Below are 23983 nucleotides of genomic sequence, written 5' to 3' on the forward strand. Positions count from 1 at the left end.
ACCTAATGATTTTATCTTAACAAGTTACCTGTCTTTTCCTGCAGGAGGAAACACTGGCTTAGAATTTAGTGAGGTCAGTGTACAGACTGTCACCATGGAAATACTTTATACAGTGCTGCTACTGATGTGATTTTTTTAGCTCGGGTTTAGTTCTGAATAAACTACATGGAAGACTTTTACTAGGTATTGTTAAACTGTGAATGTTGTTTTGAAATGTTTTAGGGTTTTTTTAATACTTAAAATATTCTCAGAATGTCTTGCTGGGAGGCAGCACTTTTTTTTCTTCAGAATTTGTGTCATGTATGATGCTGACTAAGAGCTGAATGCTAGTTTTGGTTTTTAAAGATCTGAGACAGCTCTCACATGATGTAGTCATTCCTTACTGTTGCTTTCATGTGTGGGGAAGTGTTTGACCTACCACTCCTTCCCTAAACACAGGGATCAGCCTTGATTCCATGCTAATGGGGAATGTCAGATCATTGCATGGGCGTAATTGTGATATTGCAGGGATGCCTCTTCTCTCCTTGCCCAAGACGTGCTCTCAGTCTCTTAAGTCTCCCTTGATCTTATTTCTGGTTTAACACACCAGAAAAAAGTAGCATGTGGCTATTTAATGTTTGGAAGCTTTTTCCCTCCTGAGGGTGGCTATGTAGAAGAGCCTGTTTTTTTCATTTTAAGTGTGAGGCCCTAAAACTGAAATAATATATGCAATTTAGTATAAATGCTTTGGAATGTGTATCCAAGGATCTGACTGCTCCCCTGGTCATGGAGGTTTGCACTGCAGGGCAAGTTTGAGATCTTTTCTCTTGACTTTGTGTACACATACATATGTGTATGGGGTTTTGTGCTGTAGGATGATGCTCTCTCCCCATACTGGCCCTGTTGCTATGTTTTTATGTTAACCTACAGGATCCCTTGCTTCCTTTATGCTTTTGAGAAGGATGAAATCTGACCTTTACTTCCACTGGAACAACTGTGGTTCCTTTTTATGTGCCACTGAGCAGGTAGTGAGTGAGCTGTGAGCCACCAGCCTGGCAGCAGAAGCTCCATGTCCTGACCTCTCTGTGACTCTGCAGGCTTTTTGCAGACTGCTTCTGGAAAATAATAAGCAGTTTAGTGTATTAATGATAATTTAAGTATTTCTAGCACAATTGCTCTTTCAACATTCTTCAGCCATTTCTGGGCTGTCCTCTACATCTCGTGTTCCTCGCAGTCCCTTAAGTTTGGGAATGTTTTCCATAATCATTAGAGCTGGAAGGGGCCTCTGGAGATCACTCAGTGCCCAGGCAGGGTTACCTGGAGCCGGTGACACAGGAGCGCATCCAGGTGTGTTTGGAACGTCTCTAGAGAGGGAGAATCCACGGCCTCTCTGGGCAGTTCCAGTGCTCTGCCACCTTCAACGTGAAGCAGCTGTTCTTCGTGTTGAGGTGGAACATTTCGTGGTTTAGTTTGGTTAAAAAAAAAAAAAAAATTATTCTGCTGGATGGAAGTCCCCGCTGGATCACTTAAACCAGCCATCCTCAGAAGGATGAGGGACATTCCCATTCCTGGCACAGGGCAGCAGCACCGCCTTCTTTTTTTTTTTTTTTTTTTTTTTTTTTAAATAGTGATGCTGGCGGAGCCTCGGGGTGTCCCCGTTCCCCCGTTTCCCGGCGGGGGCAGGGCGGCGGCGGGGCCGCTCCTTCGCCTTTAAGCGCGGCGGGGGCCGGCGCGGGGCGGAGCGGGGCGGTGGCGGCGCAGAGCGGGCGCGGGCTCGGCCGCGGCGGCAGCGGGGCCATGGCCGCCGACGTGTTCATGCGGCCGGCGCGGCTGCTCGGGGCGGCGGGGCCGCTGTCCCCCCGCACGGAGCCCGACGAGGACTCGTCGGACACGGACGATGGCGGAACGTCGCCGGGCGGGGGGCGGCGGTGCGGGCCGCGGCGGGGGCAGCCCCCGGGCCCGCAGATCATCCACTCGGGGCACTTCATGGTCTCGTCGCCGCACAGCGAGCACCCGCCCAAGAAGGGCTACGACTTCGACACGGTCAACGAGCAGACCTGCCAGACCTACCAGTTCGGGGCGGCCCGCGGCGGCGGCGGCGCCGGCGGCCGCCTCAGCATCGACGCGTCCCTCACGAAGCTGTTCGAGTGCATGTCCCTGGCCTACAGGTACCGCCGGGCGCCGAGCGGCCCCGGGAGCGAGTCCCGGCCGGGCTGGGCGGGGGGACCGCGCCGGGGACCGGGACCGTGTGAGGGGTGGGGTCGCAGCCGAGCGGGGACCCCCCGGCCCACACGCGGGGTTTCGGCGCTGCTTTTGTTTCCAGCGAACTTGGGGCTCCCGGCCGGCCCTTCCCCGCAGGCCCGGGGCCCGTGGTTGGGGGCGAGCGGGGGGTGTCGCTGCTCCCCGCCGTGAGGGCTGAGGGCTGGGGTCCCGCTCGCCCCGCTGGCTGCTGGTGCCGCTGGAAGCCCTCAGCATCCCCGCGGCCAGGCTGGGAGCGAGTGGAAGCCTCTAGTGCTAAACAGAAACGCTTAAAGGGCAAAGTGCCCCGCTCGATGTGAAACCCGGCCAGTTTTCCTTTTTCCCCTCCCCAAATTTTATTTTTATAACAAAGTCAAGCAAGCGGGCTCTGTCGCTGTTTCCTTTGTTCCTGTGGTGGCTGCAGCTGGCAGCAGCACTTCCTGGGTTTTTCTGCACCTTTTGCTCTGACTTCAGTTGTGCTTTTCATTTCTTCAATAAGGCGTTATATTCCCATTTATCCCCTTTGTCTGTCATCCAAAATGGAGGCAGAGCTGTGGAGTAGAAGTGTTTTGGAAAGATGTGTGTCTGCCCAGTCTTTTGTTCCGTGTGATATAGCAGAAACCGGATCCAATGTGATGTTCTCTGCTGAGCGTATTTTGGAAGTTGATTAAAAGGGTTGATGGAAAATGCCTCTTGGCATATCAACGGAAATATTTATTTTCATCTATAGGAACCATGTTAGCTTGCTAAAAGAAAATTAACATTTCTCACCCCAAATTAATCTATTTAAGTATTACTCAATGACGAGGAAACAACAGAACTATCTGTTCTGTACAGTAGCTAGAAGATGTAATGTAAGTAATATTAAAATTTTGATAACATTGGCCAAGAACGTTATTAGTTATTGGCAAGAGAATGAACCCCAGATAAGATGTGTGCAACAGCAGACCTAAGTACTTTGCACTTACAAAAACAAAAAAAAAAAAAGTAAGCCTTTTATTGTACAAGCTGGGAGGAACTTGCAAAGGAACCGCAGGGATTGTGAAGGACAGAACTGGGCTGCTCATGTGCATCTGCTCCTCGGCCTCTATCACCTTTGTTTTATTTTGTGCTTCCGTTAGTATGTCATTGGGATTTTGAAACTGAGGCTCACATCTGGTGCAAAGGAATAATTCTGTTACACTGACTGACAGTACCGGGCTCTGAGGTAGGTGAATAAATTGAGCACCAAATTTATTTCAGAAGAAATAATTTTATCCTGCCTGCTGGTGGTAGCATGAGGCAAGGTGCAGAAAATATCTTCTTAGAGGCTGCCAAAGAAAAGCACATTCTTAATGCTTCTGTCCTTGGGTACCTTAGGGTTTGCTGAGTTGCAGCCCTGAAGCATTCTGCCCAGATCCAGCCTGCTTACTCAGCAGCTTTGGGATACCATTTTTAAATCTGCCAAACAAACCAATTGTAAACTTGAGTCTAAAAAAGGATTGAAGTAATTCTGGAGAATCTGATTTGAGGTGTTGAACGTGGCTGTGAAATGGGAAAATGTCTTTTTAACAAATGATTGAGCTTGTTGATCTTGTACGTTGTAGTTCTCTCTGTCCTCAGGTTGGATTTGATCTTGGTTGGTTTATGGGGATGTTTTTGTGGCTGTTGCCTCAGCTGTACCTTTCTCATTATTGCCTGTCAGATCCAGCACTGACAGAACACACAGATTCCATGTTAATGTTTTCCGTGCTGCCTTTGCTGGCTAGAAATTCACTCTAGAAAAGAACTGGAGGTGTGGAAACCCACAGCAAAAGCTGTAACACAGAAAGGTGAAGATGTGTGGATTTTGCTGCCTGCAGAGCTGGGGGATGCAGCCTTGTTAAGCACAAACCCAAGGAAGCTGCTGTAACTGAGCTCTCTGTGTAATATTTATTTACACATGACACTCATTGCTGGTATTTCAGTGTTTAAAGTTTTAAAGAGAAGCAGTAAAACGTGTGGTACCCATTAGCTTTGTGGATGGACTAGAAAGCAAAGCTTTTCTAGATTACCTCAGTCATTACCTGGGTCATTACCTCGGGTGGTTTGTTTGGAAGCGACCAAATTTATTCTGGATCACGGATTTGTGGTGTAACCTGGGCTCTTTTAGTTGTGCTGTAAATTTTTTTGAGTTTGGTTTTGTGCTGTTAATGGTCAAACTTTCTATGATAAAAAAAAAGTTATTTCTGAACACCAGGGAAGCAATTCCCTCATGGCTTTGAGCAGTACAAACCAACGTGATTCTTATTTTCATCACAGCTGTTTCAGTCACATATCCAGTTGCACAGCTTGAGAAGTCTCATTTCAGATAAGCCATTCCACAGGGGAAAATATGCCTATAGCATACTCCCCTGTACAGTGAGCAGATTAATTTAATTTTATTAAATTAATAAGTAACTTATAAACACTGGGGTTTACAACAGGTGTCACGCGGGCTGTACTTTATCTAAATGTAACCTGTTTTTCTGATGAGATTGATTATGGGAACTGTACCACACTGACAAAAGTAAAAGAACACTGGTTTTCCCCTTTTAGCCCCTTCATCTCAGCTCTTTAAACCAATGTGACCTTGCAGACCTCGATGTGTAGGTAGCTAGAATTGACTTGTTGCAGGCAGGCAAAAAGATCTTAAAAAATGTTCTTCTCAAAATGAGAAAGACCTTTGACACTGCTCATTCTAATGAGAAACTGTGCTCCTGGGTACATGACCTACAATACACAGAATTAAGTAAAATGTTATGTCATCTTGATATTTAATTTAGTAAAGCCCTCTAATAACTTTACCATTATCCAAATAATTACATTGCCCAGAAATAACTTCCCAAAGCTGAACTGTATTCAGAAATGTTTCAACAACAGCCTATCATGAAGGCTTTTTTCCCTGAGATTGGGACAGAAGGATTTTTTTCTCTTTGTTAGGATTAATGATAATATTCACACTGGGTGGTGTTCTTTTTAAACTATTACATATTTTTATGTCAGTCATTGCTTATCTTAGGATAGGCCATGGTAGGGTAGATGAAGATGACTTTGTGGGCTCATTTATTCTTAAGTAGCCTCAGAGTTCTCTCACCTCTTATTAAGAGCTTAAGGAGCATGCCAGGTGTTGTACTTGAGGTAAGAGTGTTAACCTTGGCATGAGATCCTTGTCCAAAGCCCTCTGGATCCTGCTTGCTAAAGCTGCACAGAGCAGGAGAGTGGGGTCTGGGAACTGGGACAAAAGCTGCCTTGTGAACAGCTTGCCAGGTCATTTCTAGATTTCATCTCTCCTCTTTAGCAATATGACTCCTTCACTTCATGTAGATGGAAGCCAAAAATATTCCCTTTCCCAGTGGACTGACGTTAGGGGTCAGCTTGTTTCCAGAGCACCTTTGCCACACATTCTTTGTTAGTGCAGTGTTTGGGGAAGTTCTCAGCGCTGCTGATAGCACTTGGAGATTAAAAACCTCCAGAATTCACTTACGTATTTCACATGCTGCTTGTAGAAGCTACTCTGATAAAAACACCTCTATTCACCTCTGAATTTAGCCAAACTTGAGCAGAAGTTGCTGTTACAGGTATTTTTTAAACCATAGTAAAGGTCCCTTCAAAGCAAGGATGCTGTGCTCAGGGTGCAGTATGAATCAGGACATCGGTACTGAGCCTCTTACCCTGCTTATGTCAAATGCTTGATATAGTCACAAGCTTTTAAGCTCTGTGTAAGATGCACTTTGAAATTCCACCTTGACAACCTTGAACCTCAGGAGGGTTTGCAGAAAGATTGCTGAGCTGTTCTTGTCTCAGAGGCGCATTTCTTTGCCAAAGTAAACATTTAGTAGTGGTAGTGTGAGAAGGCCTTGATTCAGATTAAAGTTTTGGTGTCTTCAGGGCTACAAATGACTGCAGGAAGAACAGACAAATTCTGTGGGCAGAGGTTTAGATACAGGGACAATTTTGTTTGTTTTGCTTCTGGTTATTTTGGTGTCTCTGCAGACTATTTTTATGGATTTGGTTGGGCAGGATATTACTATAGAGGTGTGGGGCACAGTAGTCACCTTTTTCATTAAAAAGCACATTGTTATCATCTTTTGATCTACCATTTAATCTACGTGTTTTGTTGTTGTTGTCATCTTGTGTTTTTACTCAGTAAACAGATGTTCTTTTCTGGCTTAAATACAACATGGATTTTGTAATCATCATTTTTGATGGATTGCTGAAATAGGGAAGAAGGAGCTAGTTTGTCCTCAGATTGCCAGTTCTCAAGAACTTTTGCATGATCTGAAAAAAAAATTGGTTGAACTTTGAGATTTGGCATTATTTTTAGTGAAGATTTTATGCTGCATGATTATGGTGTGCTTTGAATGGCAACAGAAATTAATATGTTGATTTCCAGTTCTCCCCCCCCTTACCCATTTTTATTTATTTCTGCTGAGTGGCAAGAGGAATTAAAGCCAAGAGACCCAAATTCAGGTCTTGGCTTTACTCATGTTTTTCCACACACCCCTTTAGCGGGTCACTGAACCATTCTTGTTTGTTACTTTCCCATGTGGGGGAAAAAAAATTTCCATTCTTTTGGAAAGCGGAGTTGATATTCAGTCACTTGAGCAGCTGCTTATCTGACTGTGTGTCCTTAAGCTATGATTAGTCTTAATCAAACAAAAGGGTATCTAGTGATGCTGCAAGCTGGGAAGGGGTGGGGAGGAATAAAGGGAGCTTTGTAGCCATTTTGAGCTGCAGGCTGGGCATTTCTGGGATGTCAGAGGCATTTTGACAGGCTTGAAGGAGAGAGTGAACTCTTTAAGTTGTAATGTGTGGGAGGAATTTTTCCCCTAATAACGGCACTCAGAAATCTGCTGTAAAGCAGGAAGAGATGAAAGGGCAAGGAATGAGGCTGGAAACTCACTGAGATGTGAGTGAAATTAAGAGGATCTTTGAGGAATGCATCGAGTGAATTAGAAAGGACAAGATAAAGCCACACAAAGAGCTGGGTGGTGTTTTCAGAGGCCACAGGGATGGAAACAGGAAAGAAAAAATGAGATACTGCAAAGTTCAAGTCATACAAAGGATGCCTCAGCTGACTGGGTGGGTTTGAGCCCGGGTTACAAACTCACTGAACCCGTGTGAGTGAGGAAACACCCAGCAGCAGGGGTGGATGGAATGGCAGCAAGGAAAGGGAAGTCTCTAATCGTGGTGGGGACTGTGGGGAAGAAAAGAGGTTGGAGTTGTACTTAGATGAGATTTGAATAAAAGGACAGAGGTAAATGAGCACGATGAGTTGTGGAGAAAGGAGGCTGTTGGTGTAATGCAGTTCAGGGCAGGAGAAGTAGGAATGAAAGGGGAGAATATATGGAAAGTAAGGGCAGATGATGGAAGGTGTGGCTGGAGTTGGAAAAGTCCAGTGTTAATTCCCCATGATCTGTGATAGGAGAGTTAGATAGGATGCACTTGATGAAGGTGTGCCTGAAGGAGAGAATGAGCTGGATGGACCCAGATAGAGAAGTCGTGGATAATGGAGCAGTGAGGTGGGGCAGGAGCTCTGGAATTCCTGCTTTGGGTCTTCTCATGCTGCCCTGCTGCCTTTTGCTGTTGGAGAGAAAGGGTTCTCTTTTTAAAACAGAACAACAACAACAAAAAGCCTTATCAGCTGAGAAACCTGGACCAGTTTGGGTTTAATCTGGAATTTTATTTTTAATTAACTACAGACTACAGGCTATATGCTTGCAACTTCCTTTCTTTGTATGCAGAAATTAATTGCATTTACAGTTTCCTTCATCTGTCCTTTGATATCGTAATATCATTGGCACAAACAGTTCTTTAAAGACAAAACTTCTAAGCTACTTCTGAGGAAAAAGACAAGCTTTGTAAACTCTTTGATGACTATAGAAATATTTTACAGCTTTCATACAATTTTCCTTTCGCTCTGGAAAGGAAACCTTTAACATGTCCATGAAACAATTATGAAGATGATTAGGAAAAGTACTTGTTTCAGTTGCCTCCAAAGAAAATAGAGTTGGTTCTTTGTGTTTCAGACAGTGATGGAAAAAGCTGAATCTGATTGTTTTTAGTGCAAGCTAGAGTTACATTATTGTCACCGTTTCTGAAGCAGGAAGGCTTGAAAAAAAGGGTTAGGAAAAGCAAGATTATTCAAAAATTGCTTCTAATAGTTTTAGTACCAGAACAAAAATCCTGAACGTGGTCTTTTCAAATAATTTGTTTGTTTGCTTGGATGGGAGTTGGAAGGTAATTTTTGGTTGTTTTTGAACATAAAACACGCTGACTTGGTGTCGCTCCTGATATAATTAATGTTGCCAACCCTTGGTAAGCAAAGCAGCCATTGCCATCGGAAATGTTCCAGTGTGCATTTGCCACAGCTTATTTACTTTGTGACACACAAGCACAAAGCTCTTCACTAACCCTTGGTTTCTTGGCTGTTGATCTTAGATAAATCAGTTACTGCTTTTTCTTCCCTTTCTCCATTCTGAAGTGACCAAAACAGTCTCAGCACTTCAGGGCCCCAGATGTGTGTGCTGGCCTTTTAGAAAGAGGGAAACAAAGGCATAAAGTTTAGAAGTGAGCTGCCATAGCTGACAAGATCACACCTCAGTTACAAACTTAATAAAAGAAAGAGGACAAATGGAAGAAAGATTTGGGAGGAGATGATGCAGAGGATGTGCAGCTTACTGGCATGTGTCTTAGAAAAGCTACTGAACTGATGAGGAACTGGGGTAATAAAACCAGGCTGATATTTGAAGGGCAATCCTTATGCTTCTGGAAGGCAGTGTTCTGCTAATTGTCTTCACTGAACTGCCTGAGAAGCACCTGCTCCCTGCCCTGCCCGTGCTTCTGAGAGGCATCGTTGCTGTCATCGTGCAGTCCCCAAAAAACCTTTACTATCAGGAATCCAGAGTGTGCTGCTGACAGGGTTCTGTTGGGCTTGGAAGTCTAAATGGTGTGAGCTTGTGTGAGCTGGTAAATGGTTAATAGCCTTTGGAGGCATGACCCCTTTCCTCAAGAGAGATTTGTTCAGGAGCTGAATGTGCCACTCCACTCCCTGCCTGTTTGGGAGCTCTTTACTCTGCAGGCAGGAATGGGGGGCTCCTTGTCTGTTTGCCCGTCTTGGCTCCATGCACTGCCGTTGCTGGACTCTGCCTCCCTGTGTTAAATCTGCTGTTGGATTGAGCAGAAGTTTGCTTGAACTCGGTGGGAATGGTGTTTTATCTTCCTGCCATTCCCATGCATGTGACAATCTCTTATCAGTCTCCTCCAGGCTTAATGCCTCTGAGGAGCAAGTGGTGAGGAGAGCCTGGGTGACACCTTGGCCGTTCCGTGTAGTGTGAATGGCTGCAGGGGAATTGCCTGTTCCCTCTCTGTTAAGCAGATTTCACTTTGTGCCTTAAGGTATGGAAACTCTTGAGTGCTGCTTAAGAGGAAGCTCAGCAGCAGTTACTTTTGTGAAAGATTAGTGTTTTTAGTTGGCTGTCCAGCTGTGACATCAGTGGATAATAGAAAATGGGATTGGAAAGGACCATAGGAAGCCATCTAGGCCCAGGGAAAAGATTCCTACCCTTGGCTGGTTATCCAGACCATGGCCACTTGCAAGGTATATGAAGGTACAAAGCCCCCACAGTGCTAGGAGTGGTTCTTAGGGCTGCTTTGTCACCTTTGGGACTGTAAGAGAAAAGGTGACATGCCAGATGGAAAGAGCTTGCAGGGCACTGCTTGGATTATCCTGTAGCAGGGTATTAGTGAAAGAATCTGATTCACTTCAATTAGTGATATGTCAGTGTGTTTTGGCCAGAATACTCCTGACCTACAGATAACCCTTTGCCATGACACGGTTGGTGATGTATCATGATGTGAGGAAAGGGTTCAGCTGTTTAAGTAGCTAAGTGTTGCTGCTTAATGAATTGATCATTTTTCCTGAAAAGCAGAGAAAAATTTTAATGACTTGTTAAATTTTAATGACTTGTTAGAGAGCTTTTTAGCCTTGGTTTTGTGTTTGCAGCACATTATCTACAACAGTAAGGCACAATTGGAGACCTTTTAGTCTTTCTTCTTCTGGTTTATCTGACGGTGTAGTGCAAGGAAGCAATGGATACAACTCTTTTTGCTGTATTTAATGCCTTATCTTACAGTATTTTTCTACATACAGAGATAAATGCTTTATTTTTAAATATAGCAGGAGATTTCTGGATTTCTGGGGATATCTATTGCTCATTTATACCACACCAGAGCAAGCAGAGAATATCTTTATGGGTAGAGTGTGTACGTAGTGTTTGTGCTTCTGTTTCATTGCAGATTAACAATATTTCCCTATGCATTCTCCCAGTGATTCAGGGAACAAAGAGCAGAATTTTGGGGGGACGGTTCAGAGCAGAAATAAGAGCTGAGGCTGCTTTCAGCTGAAAGAGCAATGAAGAATGGTTGAGAGATGACCCTTAGTTTTTGAAAAGTTGTCCTTACTCAAGCAAAGGAGTCTAATGCTTGTTACAGTTTTGTTCCTGTGTGAGCTTGAAAGATCTTCCATCTCAGGAGATCAAGGGTGGTCTTGGCTTTGCTGGTTTTGGGTGGGGCTTACTTGTCCTAAGGCTGGCTTGTGAATTAAGAACAGGAATTGAAGAGTGGAGCCTTAAGGGTGACTGAGGGGGTAAGGAGAAGATCCAGATAACCTTGCTCTTGTGTAATAGGTTTGCCCTTCTTGAGAAAGGGGATTGCTGGTACTTGTTTTGGAAGTGAGATGGGAGCTGCATTGTTTGTACTTGGGTTTTGCAAATCTGGGGGGAAGGGGGCAGTTGGCAAGTGTGACCTGGCCTGAACCTTCTTTGTGGGGTGTTTGCTCCTCCTGGCTTTGTCCTGCACTGCATCTGCCCTGGTATTGAGCAAGTCCTGCAGATGTGGGTCCTCAGAGGTGTCTGTGCTGAGAGCTTGTGTGAACACCAGAGCCTTCAGTGCCATTAGGATCCCTGTGGTGAGTGCAGGACCTTGGTCCTGTGTCCTGCCAGGTGGAGAGAGCGAAGGAACAAAGGTGTGCAAGTGTTTTGTTCTGAGGAGTTTGTGTTGTAGCTTGTGCTGCTGCCTAGAACAGATCTGCAGAAGCACAAGTAAGCAGGATGGGGCCTTCTCTTTTCCCTGATCCTTCCATTGGAGGCTGTTAGTCCTCAGAGATCAGCAGGGTTGTTCTTTATGAGACATGTCTGCATAACAAGATTCAAGCAAACATTGCAGAGGCACAAAAGAGGTTTGCTTCTGGAATCTGTCACGTTCATTGTTTTCAGAATTCTGTGGCGTGGGGTGTTTTTACTCGAAATCCTGGCCTCCTTTCCCTCTGCTGCTTTGTTTACTCTCCCTTCCCTCAAGGTCCCATAGTAACGGGTGCAGCAGTTCAAGGACACAACAGCTGAAGTGACCTTGGCCAACATGGCTGGGAGACCTCTGGCCAGGCTGCAGCAACTCGGTGACTGCTGTATCCAACAGCCAAACCCTTCCCCAGCCCATGTGAGCTTGGTGTCCAAAACACTTCTTGTCCACATTGCCCCATCTGTGCCAGGGACTTGGTTGCCTTGGCACCAAAAATCTAATGTAGGGCAAGGGTTAGACTCACTCCAGCCTGCCAGGGTGATGATACAGAGCCCAGGCCTCTGTGGTAGTGCTGCTGTATCTTTGGAGCAGCTGGAATGTGGGGTTTCACAATAGACCTAAAAATAACTCGGGCCCACAGCATTTAATTACTGTATGTTGATGTGAATGTGAGCCATCACAGGCTCTTCTGCTCAATTCTTCATACTGCTCAATTCTACATACATCCAGATTTTAGGCTGCTTTTAAATCTAGTTTGTTCTCACTGTCCACACCACTCACAAAGAGACAGAGACCAAATGGAGCAAGAATTGCAGAAGAGCTTCTCATGTCTTTGTAATTCTTCTTTGGAGTCCATGACTGCTCTTGATTATCTTTTTGTCATGCAGACTTTTGCTTTTGGTGTTATGGTATGACACTTGATTTAACCTGTGTTAGTTGTTAAAAGCCCTTACTTTGGAGGCAGAAGTGATCAAGGTAAAAAAGGAAAAGCATGCACATAAAAAGGAAAACTTAAAAAAAAAGGAAATACTTGAGCTTGTGGGTCTGGCAGCTGTTAGAGAAGACGTGTTAGTACCAAACTGGAAGAGGGCAGTGGAAGATCTTGTTGCGTTTCTGATATGCCAGTCATTGGATATGGGTATTATCTGCTGCCACGTTTCCCAGAGCAAAGAATGCTATTATTTGTTTTGTTCTTGGATGGTCACTCTGCTCATCCTGATGAATTTCTGTATGTTTACATAGAAGCTGTAGTCTGAGTAAGCTTAGCCATGGCTAGTCAAGCTCTGTTAAAAATATTTACAGTGACAACTGCATCAGGAGAACTCCCAGTATTTGAGTGAGAGGCAACACAGCGGAGTCCTGGTCCTGCTAAGCTGTGTAGTGGATTCAGGAATGGCTCTGAAATGTGCTCTCCTGTTAGCAGCACACAAAGGTCTGGATGTTGCATACCGTGCTTCTCGTGTTAGCTCGTCCTGTACAGTGTCCAAAGAACGTATCACTGTTTCCCTGTATAAGCTCCTGCATATTACTATCTGCACAGCTTAGTCCAAATTTCTGTTTGCTTGGTAAACATCTGTCCCTGAGAGGATGGAGGCTGAGGGAACTTGGCTAGAAAATGTGCTGGTGGTGTGCCAGATGTGGGAAAGCATGAAGCAGTGAAAGGGAATGAACTGCTTGCTTTTGCTCTTTAAAACACAGCTTTTGAGAAAGAAAATCGAGTGCAGGGGCTGTAGAGGAGGTTTGCCACCTGGAAACATAGAAAAATTACTTTTCTGAATTAGAGGATATAAAACTTTTAGAAAGGATGGACTAAGTCAAGGGATTTGGATATGGTTGTGAAATATTTAGATCTATTACAGAGCCAGAAGAGCTCTTTGAATTTTGTCAGCTTATTTCAAAGGAACCTAGTGTTGGGATGAGAGAACCGACTTATCAGGAATACAAATATCCTCAAGGAGGAAACTGCACTCACTTCAGGTAATTATAAAGCAACCATGTTTGACACCTAAAACAGAGATTGTGAAATAATTGCTTTGGGAAACAAAAACAATCTGTCCAAAACCTGGGGCATCCAAGCTGTTGAGTAGTCACCATAGTGGGTGTTCTCTACTAAAACTGTCATTATCCCTCCCTTTTCAGAGCAGAGTCCTTGCCAAATCAATATACATACTCAGCTAGGGGGGGGAAAGTGTCTATAAACAGCAAAAAGTGTAGTTCTTCAGTTCACTTTGAGGGATTGAGTTAATATACTTGCTAATATCATTTTCCTTTAGATCTGGGAGGGGCTGGTTGTTGGAGCTGGCAGGAACACCAGAGGGACAAGCTCATCCTGTTGTGACCCTTCCCCAAGCACCTGCTCACCCACTGCTGGGACTGAGCGTGGGGAAGGCTGGACCTGTGGCACCCCGGGTGGGTGTTCTTACAGCCCTTGCCAAAGCAGGTGCCAAGTGCTGGAGTGAGCTACACAGTATTTTAGTATCAGCTGGGAAAAAATTCCGGGCAGCATTTGGTCTCTGGAAGCTGCAGATAAGGCCAGAGTGTGTGGCTGTGGCTGCTCTCTGTGGCCTCAGCCCCGTTCTGTGCTGCTGCCTGGAGGTGCTGGGGATTCCATGATCTTGTGAAAGCACAGAGCCAGTATGCTTGTGACTGGAACGACACTGTGATCTGAGTCATTCTTCTGTGAGGAAGGGTAATCTGCAGCCAGACTGCTTGGGACCCAGAGGCATTCCTAAATCCTGGTCTATCTATCCTGCTGTGTGAAATTGTTAACCCTTAATGGAAGCCATGGGATAAGATTGCACTTAATTTATCAAATCAGCAAATGTTACCAAAGAGCAGAGCTTAGCTCTGCTCTTAGATGCATAGAATTCTTCAATAAAAGCTAATTCATTACTGTTTCTAATAAAATTTTGGTCTGTGAAAGCTGTTGTTTAGGAACTCAGCGTGGATCCCATCTGTTTTTAGTATCCAGTTATACAAGTAGAACCCTCAAATCTCCAGTAAAAATCTTAGCAGAGCTTAAGGAGACTAAAACTTTTATTAACAGTTTTTATTAGCACATTAGTAGGCTTGGTGTCTAAGCTTGGCATGTGGTGATTATAGGCTGGGTGCATGTAGCAGGCTTTTGGAAATAGGGAGACAGATCCTAGGAAATTTTGAGAGATTGCTTCTCTCCATAGCAATAAACACATGAAAAGTGTTATTTATCTTTCACATGAGCTTTCCCAAGGGACTGTCCTGTCCCCAGGACAGGACTCTACAGAATGAAGGTTGGGACTACTTTTTTTTTTTTGTGATTTTTGGCACGTAGGAAAAACATGGTTCAAAGAAGACTTGAGTGAGGGTCATTTAGTGACTTGGTTGTTGTTTTGCTTGCAGTAAGATTTGTGAAAGTGCTGATGCTGTCACATGTTTTACTGGTCAAGTCACCACTTGCTTTGGGACATAAACCATCTCAGTCCATTTGAAAGTCAGTCCAGACATGTCTTTTAACTGGTGCACAGGTGAATGGCATGAGAATTTCTGAACCATGTTGCTGCTTGATATTTAATCATGGTGGTAACTGGGAGCAAAGGAATGACTTTATAAGGGTATCAGGCAATAAAACAAAGTCTTCCTCTGAACTCACTGCATATAGTGAGGTTAAATATTGCTTTTTGAGGTTAACTGCTATGAAACATTGATCAGTGCCCCGTGCTGTGCATAGTTACCATAACCACCATCATTATAAAGTAACAGATCCAACAATTCAGCAGGCTTGGAGCCACCAAGGACAGGGTTGATCTCTCCTTCTGTGTGTCTGAACCTGGCATTGCCCTTGTCCTGTCCAATCCTAGACAGGCAATGGGAGCCATCTGGCAAAAGTGTGCTGAGGCCCCGTGTCCCAATTAATTAAGGAATTAATTCACAGCCTTCCCTGCATTGCAGCAGACAGATCTTCACAGCTCCAGTTTGACTCGTGACCTACAGGTGGAAGTTTGTTTTCCCTCTGTGTTCTCTAAACATTCAACCTTCCTGGGACTGTGGTCTTGGGTGGGTGGATGCTGGGGAGTTTTGCTGTGGTGTTTGGGATGTGGCTGCCCCCATGGCACGACCATGCACAGGGCAATCAGGTGTTCACCATGAATTGAAGAGCTGCTTCTGGTGAAGCATTGCCAGAGCACTTGTTTGCACACAGATCCAAGAAAGGTCCAAGTGGAGACTTTTCCTGTGAGTTGTGCCTGACCTTTGAGAGACTTTTTTTTCCCACATTCCAGGCTGTTCTGTGTGAGTTCTGGAAGGAGTTTCCTCCCTTCATCATCTTTCTATGGGATTTTGATTGATCCTTGAGTAGTTTCAGTAGTAACACAATGGTGCCTTTACCCTGCTTCTGTCTCTTGTGTAGTTTCTGGTTCAGCTTTTATGTAAACTTTGAATAAGCTGTGTGTGCTGTTGCAGTCTTGAGTCTGTAATAACTGAATTTGGGAATCAGCCTGGTGTTTTTCAAGCTGCAGGGAGCTGGCTGCAGACAGCTGAGATGAAAGCTTTGTGTCACTAGGGGAGAGCTGGGAGAGCATCTCTGCTTCTGGAAACCTGTAAGGCTCTTTCAGAATAAGATCCCTGAAGTCTTGCAGTATATTTATAGGATGTAATGTTGTTCAGAGAATGTTACAGTATCCTCTGCAGCAGAAGTGCTGGTTTCGGGTTTCTTGAGCCTGGTAAACAGCTCTGGGCTCCAGGGGTATGTGTGCTGCTCAGAGAGCTGGGCTGATCTGCTATGCTGATAGGGTTTGTTTGGGTTTTTCAGAAGCTCCATGTGTGAAAAATCTTTTAAGTCCCAGCTTATCACATCTTGATCAGTTCATTAATCTAGGCTGGGACCTTAATGTTCAAAAAGATTCTGACACATTTATAGCTCTCCATACAAGAGGGTCCCTCACCAACAACTATACTTTTAAATGAAAAATTGAGGTGTACTGCAAAACTCTATCAGTTCCTGGTCATCTGTATTGGGAAACAGCTCTTTGTAGTGAATATTGTGATTTTGAGAGGGTTGGTGAAAAGCCAGTGGCAGAAATCAAGTCTTAGGAAGAAGTGAAAATTTCAAGACGCTGAAGTAAGTAGGATCACTTCCCTTTGTACTGAAGCAGCTCTGAAAAATTACACTTATTTCCACCATGCATGACAGCATAGGAAACACTTCAAAAAGAAGGAAAATAAAATGTATTAAAAAAAAAAAGAAAAGAAAACGAAATATACTGATCTGATGTGAAAAATGTAAATCTAATCCTTGCTAAAGCTTACCCTTGCTCGTAGCATTTCTAGTGTGGGGTGTGTGGCTGGGATATGCTTGGCTGGTGTTCTGTCCTTGCTTTGCCACTGACACACTTTGTGCCCATGGGCAGCTGCTCTCCATCCTGGCATTTCAGAGTTGGGCAGTGAAAGGGGTGGGATTTGCCTCTGAGCCTGGATCCCAGAACACTGTGTCAGCTTCTTTTTCCATGATGGGGTTTCTGGTAGTTCTTTAAGAAGGTCCTGATTTTTGACAGTGGAAGTGGGTGGCCTTTTATAAAGTGTTAATATTTATAAAGTTACAAAGTTAAAAGACAGCAAGGATCAGGGAGAGGTTTGGGGAGGGTCAGCAGTGAGAGATGTGATGGTAAGGCCCATTTTCTCAGCCTTTTGGCTGACTTATTACTGACAGTACTTAAGAACTGTTTTGCTTTTCTTGCTATTCCAGTTCTGTATAAAAGTGAACCACTGTTGGACAACTGTCTGAAAAGTGGGAACATTTCTAGAAATATCCTTTGATTTCTGACTAGAAATGAGAAACTGTCTAAATATTCTGAGTCTTTAAATAGCCACTGTCTGAAGGGCACCATAGCCTTCAAGTCTCCTTGATATTTGTACTGTTTTTTATATTTGCCCAGTGCTCTTTTCACCCTTTCATAACCTGCATGAAACCTGCATCTGGTGAAGGCATTTCTCAGTGGTCCTTCCCAGCTGCCTGCAGCCTTCCCTGCACATTGGCCAAACTGCAGCAAGTGACTCCTTCCCCTATTTACACAGTGGTGGTGGTATGAAAAACTGTCAGGGTAGGTGTGATAATGCTCCCAAAATGTGAATTTTTCATCTGTCCCTGAGGAGGCTGCCTTGACACAACACCTACCTGGTCATTCCTGAGTCCTGCTTAGATCAGGTTGTCAGAGCAAGAGCCCAGGCACTGCAAACTTTCATTTATGCAAATTACATTAAACTTCCAAGCTTAAAATAGCATTGAATTTATAATATAAATAAATCAACGTTTCTTGTGGATTTGTTGGGGCAGGAGTATTTGCTTCAGGCATACAGCTGACCTTTCACTTTCCTGTTCCATTTCAGGAGGTGCATACCTGAGCCTGCCTGCGTGAAACCAGTCGAGATAACATGTTTCTTGGCTGGTGTTGCAATTCCAGTTTGTCAGTGGCTAAATTTTTATTTTTCTAACAGTTCTTAATAGATAATGCTCATGACAGAAGAAAAATATTTGTCCGGTCCAGTATCTCTGTCTTCAGGATGGAAGTATTATTTTTAAAAGGTGTTGAATCAAACAGTGAGGGGACATTTATGTTGTTGTAAAGTGTTTGATTTAACTTCAGCACGAAGCTCCCTGCTGTTCTTTGTGGTCTGTGGGCAATAGAACATCCCTCCACAACCCTGAGCCTGCTGCTGCAGGAGGATTTCAGGGAAGGAAGATGAACCCGGTAACAAAGAAAATGACCTGCCCCAAATCTGGCTTTTAAAATGAGCTCTGTCAGGGTTTAGTATCCTCAGGCTGCTGCTGGGATTAACTTTGTAGGTAGGAATTGTGAGATACTAAAATGTGGTGTCCTCGCCAGTCCTACACACGTTCACGCCATGTAGAAATGTTTTGGTTTCTTTTGCCTGCCCCTTTGCTCCAACACACAATGCTTATAATCTGATTCTCTGAATGAACCTTTGTTTTGGGAAATACTGTTAGTTTTGGCTCTTGGAGAGCTGAGCTGACAGGCCCAACTCCCCAGCAAAACAGATTGGAGATGACAAAACAAATGAAAACCACGCCTTTGAAAAAAAAATGCTGGGGAGAAGCCAGAAAGTTCCTTTTCTGTGTTGCTGAAAAAGCTAATCTATTTAGCTACTGTAGTATCAAGTCTGAATGTTGTCCTCTACTTAAATGAAGAGCCTCATTGCCATTCATTACCTGTAATAAAATAAAATTCTTACCTACCTCAAAAAATTGCATGATCGTGTACAGGAAGGAACTGAGGGGAGGCACAGAGGAAGTGGGTTTTGAGGCTGGAGCTAATAAGGCAAAAAAGAGTTGTTTTAGCACAAGGGCAGGGGGAATCCATTACCTAAACAGGAAAAGACAGGACATTTCTGTAGCTTGTCCCCATAAACTGAGTTGACAAAAATCAGATTTGAAAACAAAATAATTTGTTTACAACCATAGCACATTAGACTCCAGTGATCTGTAGAAGTGATTTCTGCAGACATGCAGTAGCTGCTTTCCAGCCTATCTGCTGGGCTTGCTGGGAATACATATTTGGGCAGCAGGGCAGACCTGTGGAATCTAAACCACAGTGCTTGGAGGTTTCTGTTTAAATTCCATGTACCATAGATCTTGGCCGGGTGCTCTCTGAGGAGAAGAGAAAAAAATAACACCTTCTGAGCTAGGGAGCCAAGTGTAGCCAGAAATTTTCCTTGTCCCTGTGTATCGAAAAAGGGAAGGATAAAAGGGTGAAAATGAGTTTATGTGCAAAGCACAGTAGCACATAAAAAAAAAAAAAAAATCTATGTCCTACTTCTACTGTGTCACTCACACAATTTTGTAGCCACGGGCATGTAATTCACTCTTTCCTTATTTTAAGCAGGAGAACCTGCATTCCATCCTCAGAGGGTATTTTAAAAACTTCTTACTTGATGCAGCATTTAGTTCACTACAGTCCCAAGATTTCTTCCCAGCTGCAATTCCTGCTCAGCGACTTTTACACGTCATGGTGTGGAGAATGAACTTAAATTTTTCTGAACAGGAAAAGGGGATTTTTCAGGCTGATGTTTACAGCAAAGTCTTCCCTATTGCCTTCTGTTAGAAAAAGATTTAAACATAAGGCTGTGGTACTGTTGTGAGCATTTCTGAGGGAGATAAAAAATTGGGAACTGCAAGTTGAATCAGAAACAGCTGAATAAAGCATTTGAGCTGTGTAAAACCCATAAGCTCTACCATGTTATACCATATAGTTTCCATTTAATTGACATGTATTCAAACTACCTGTTAAGTGGAGGATATATAAAATTTATGTTAATATTTTAAAGTCTGCTTCTCTGCCCCTTCAATGCTCTTTGTAGAAACCAGTTTTGTAAAATGCTGGCGTTTCTTAATGCTAATAAGTAATGAAAAACCCCTAAATTTCTTCTGGGTTTGCACGCAGATAAATGTCCCTTTCTGCCCAAATCCAGAGGGTGCTTGTCTCATGTACTTTTATGCTGACTGAAGTTCAGCTTAAAATCCTCTGATTAAGGGAGGAGAACAGGGGATTCTTCTGTTGTGAGTCATCTCATCTCAGAGCTTGATCCTGCTTCTACAGATGTTGGAAGGAGTTTTGCACTGAGTTTATTAATTGAATGTTGTTTCAGTGCTAGGGAGGGCTACTGGTTTAAATTTGGCAGCAAGTGAATGGCATCTCGTGTATCTGTTAAGAAAGAGGGTCACACCTTTGCCTTGTCTCTACCGAGTCCAAAGCATCACTAAAATACCCTGTGAGATCATTAACTGAGTGTTATTAACCTAGAACAAAACAATGAGATTCTCAGAGGCAAAACGTTCTTGTAAATGGATACTGTCAGGGTACTGTTAGAATACAAACCTGCTCCCTAATCACATTTCAGTTGATTGAAGAAAAATTTAGAAATGAAAGGTGTTGAAGGGAATCAGGTCACACTCTGACAGTGGATGTCTGTTTCTTGCACTTTGCTGCAAATTTTGTGATGTTTGAAGGTTTGTAATTGTTTTAAAACACAGCTGCTTTCACTGGAGTTTTAGAAATGGAGAGTTGTGAGAGATCAGTGCCCTGTTATCTGTCTGCCTGCTTGGATCTCAGTTGCCTGAGGTTAGTTCCTGAGCTGGGAAAATGCATGTAGAAAACCTGAATGGACTGCAGCCTCTCTTGGTGTATCCAGGACTCATTGGTGGAAGTGGCAGCCTCGGGTGCCTGCAGCCTCTCCTGTGACAGCCCCACAACTCCTCCAGAGTCTGTTGGGGCCGGTCCAAGGGGATTTCCAGCTCTGTTGGCTGTTGAGCTGAAGCTCTTTTGGCTGGTTTGCTGTGATCAAATCACTTGATGAGGACATTTGGACTCTGGAGGTGGAGATTTCTACATGGGAGACTGAGCTGAGCTGCTGGAATGCATTGCAAGTCACCCATCAGATGGTTTTCAGCTGCTTTGATTTGATCTGTGTGTGATAGTGAGGAGAATATGAAAGTCACCTATTCTTCCAGCATTGCTTACATAAGCTGGGCTGCTGGCAGCAGCATCCCCTGCAGGAATCACCCAGGAGCCTGGCTCCCTGTGCTGCTCAGCTTGGGCACCCTCTGTGCAGCACAAGCATTCCCACAAGCTGTGGGGGCAGCTGTCCTGGCTGGTACCGTGCACTGTTGGGTCCAGTTCTCCCTTGGGATGTTCTCCTGCTCCCCTTGTTGGGAGCAGCATCCCTGCAGAGCTGCAGCAGCTGTTGGAGAGGGGGCCAGGACCATGGGGGTGCTCTTGGGTTGTGCTGCAGGTACCTGGTGAGCATCCACCTGTTGGGAGGTTGCTCCACATTTGCTGTAGGAGTTGGTGTGATCTTACAGAACTGGCAGGAGCCGCAGCCAGATGGTCTCTCCAGTTGTTTGGGTTTTTTCCTTGTTGTTTTGCTGCTTTAAAATCTGAAGACTGCTTTCAGTTAGGCAGCTGCTCTCAGTCACAGTGCTGTTCAAAGTAATTGACTTTACATTGACTTTGGAATTTGGAGCAGTGTCTAAATATTGTTGTCAGCTTCATGCTGATTCCTCTCCACTGAGGCTGAAGTCGTTTCACTTATGACCTCAAGCTGGACTTGTGTTTTGCTCCCATGGGAACTAAAAATAATAATTATTTTAAGAATAGGTTCTTAATCACTTCCTTCTTTTGATGTACTAGTCTTGTTTAGCATTTTCTAAGAATGTAATTGAAAATATTTTAAACTATTTGTGTTTTAATTCCAGTTTTAATTAGCTCTTTGAAGATGCAAGGAGTGTACCAGACTTGATTGCAGTTCCTTTTAGTCTTTTTATAGAAAAGCATTTGCTCTTGTTATTCTGAGTGCAGATTATTAGAGTTTTGTTGCTTTGGCAAATGTCGAGTCACACAGAGCTGTGAAGAGATGAACATTAAGTTGACAGATTTCTTAGTCAAAGGCATGTGGGCACTTTGTCAGTGCTGGTGATGCACATTAATCTGCTGTCTCCAAACTGTTAATGTACAGATGAGAAACAGGGAAAGATGTGCTTTAGTCTGGGTTTGGAAGACAAGATAAGGTGTGCAGTGGTTCTGAGGCAGAGCTGGCTGTGCAGTGAACACCAAAGATGTTGGGATAGTTTGCAGTGATGGGAGAAATACTAAATGGGTGGAGATCCTCTCTCTGCCCTGACACATGGGCTGGGTAACAGTGAGATGAACTAGTAGGAGATTGTTCCATTAACTAAAAATCTTGAAATTTAGAAGTGGAGTCTTGGGAGATATATTTCAAAGAGTGGCATATGGATGCATTACTGAAAAGAAATAATCCAGAAGGATTTCCTAAATGTCTGTGACCATACAGATGGTGCTGAGTGTCTTAAAGCCCAGTGACAGCAAAAATACATTAACAGTGATTTTTCTATTTCTTGCTAATAGTTGTCATGGTTTGCTCTCACTCCCAGTCAGTGAAGTTGCTTGCTCCAGCAAGTCTGCTTGTCTTGGGGGTGCTCATGTTCTATTTTGTGTACACTTTTTCTTTTAATCAAGCACCAGTGTTCCAAAGGCTGCAGCAGAGCCTTGTAGCATGGTCCAGTGTACAGCCTAACCCCCAAAGGGGCAGCTGGGCATGGACAGGACTCACAACTTGGTCACTTGCCTGTTCTCTTGCTGCTGGGAATTATCCTTTTAGTGCAGTTCATACCTGGTCTCTGCATCTGCTTCCTTGTGCATACAAGAACATTACAGTTTATTTTTGAAGAGGACAAGGAGGGAAAAAAAATCAGGCAACAACTTATCTATTGGTGCATCGCTACAACCTGTTGCCACAACTGGCATTTTATATAGTAGTAAAATTGAAAGAGCAGAGCTGGTTTTCTTTACCTGTCTCTTGGCTGAAGCCTGGCATTTGCTCCTCTGTTACTGTCAAGTTGTGGGAGTACCTGAGTGTGAGAGCAGTTGTGGTGTGAGCAAGGGAGGAAAGAAATGGTGAACAAAATACATGAAAAAATGTTAGTTTAATATCCTGTTATTGGCAGCTCTGGCATTCTGGTTGCTTTTGTTAAAGCTGAGGATTTTTTACTTGTTTTTAGTCTTGCAAGTTTTATTAAAAGATTTCTTTAAAAAAGAGCTGCTGTTGGGAGGTTTCCCAGACCAAATAGGAAACTGGGAATTATCAGTTCTCCACCCTCAGGCTCTATGGGCTTTGGTGAGCTAAGGGAAGTGCCTTGCACTTCTGTAGGATGTACTTCCTAGTTGCACAGCGATTTTAGAACTTAAATGTGAAATGAGCTTTTAAGGATAAATAATTCCTCTCCGAGTTCATTTGTACTGAATGTGTGAGGCAAATGGCCTGTGCCAGGGCACTGTCTGTGCTGGGTTTTTTTTTTGCTGCCATTGCCACTGCAGTCCATGGCAGAGACCATTCCTGACTGACCACGTGCTCAGGGGATGGATGTCTCTGAGAGGGCAGAGTGTTTGTAGGTGACATTGCTTCTGCCACTCCTTCGTGTCCATCACCCCTTGACCTGATGCTCGTAGTGTGTCAAGGTGAACCTGTTTTCTTTGTTGTTGTGTGGGTTGCACTTGGTATTGCTGGTCCAATTCCCTCATAGCAAAGTTGCACAAAGAGCACAGGAGACATAAACTTGGAAGATGTGGGGCTAAACCCCCCCAAAACAAGAGAGAGAACCTGGGATAGGCACAGTTTCTATACTTTAATCTCTGGCTTGGAATTTACTGTGTTATGAGTATTTCCTACTTCTTCTGCCGCCCTGTCAGTAGTATGGATTAATGATTCATAAAGGTGTGTTTTAAGGGCTGGGTAGTTTGTGTTTATACAGTGTTTACTAGAGTCCCTGCTACTTCTTCCTTTTTCCTTCCATTTCCCTTCCACCTCCCAGGATCATTCATACATAAACCATTTCTTTTTCCAGCCTTGCCTTTCCTTGGAGAAAAGTTACTCTTTCTAGCCTGTTGGTATTCCTTTGTGCCCAGCTCTGATTACCAGCAGTGTAGAATTGGTGGGTTATATTTTTTCTTGGGCCAGAACTGGCATTTCATTCCTCCTTTCCAGTGTTACCAGCCTGGAAAATCGAATGGAACTGTATCTGACCAAACATGCAGAAGTTTCTTAATTTTAAGTAAACTCAATCCCAGTTGGTAGAAGCTCATAGGTGGGGATTAGAAAAGGTGTGATATTGGCAAAGAGAAAA

At 43.9% G+C, this 23983-nt stretch overlaps 1 protein-coding gene across 4 annotated transcripts in view; it reads left to right on the top strand.

The window, feature by feature from the left end:
• The first annotated feature begins 1776 nt into the window (after positions 1-1776).
• MLXIP (MLX interacting protein) overlaps positions 1777-23983 on the top strand; it is a 44132-nt gene continuing 21925 nt past the window's right edge. For 3 of the 4 annotated variants that reach the window (XR_008439852.1, XR_008439853.1, XM_053993775.1), the window contains exon 1: positions 1777-2147. Coding sequence is in view for 1 of the 4 variants with exons in the window: in XM_053993775.1 (XP_053849750.1) it covers positions 1777-2147 (371 nt within the window). In the remaining 3 variants the exon portion in view is untranslated. The remainder of the gene's footprint in view (positions 2148-23983) is intronic. The other variant, XR_008439854.1, reaches the window with a different exon arrangement.

This window comes from Vidua macroura, chromosome 18, assembly GCF_024509145.1.
Source record: "Vidua macroura isolate BioBank_ID:100142 chromosome 18, ASM2450914v1, whole genome shotgun sequence".
Taxonomy (NCBI): domain Eukaryota; kingdom Metazoa; phylum Chordata; class Aves; order Passeriformes; family Viduidae; genus Vidua; species Vidua macroura.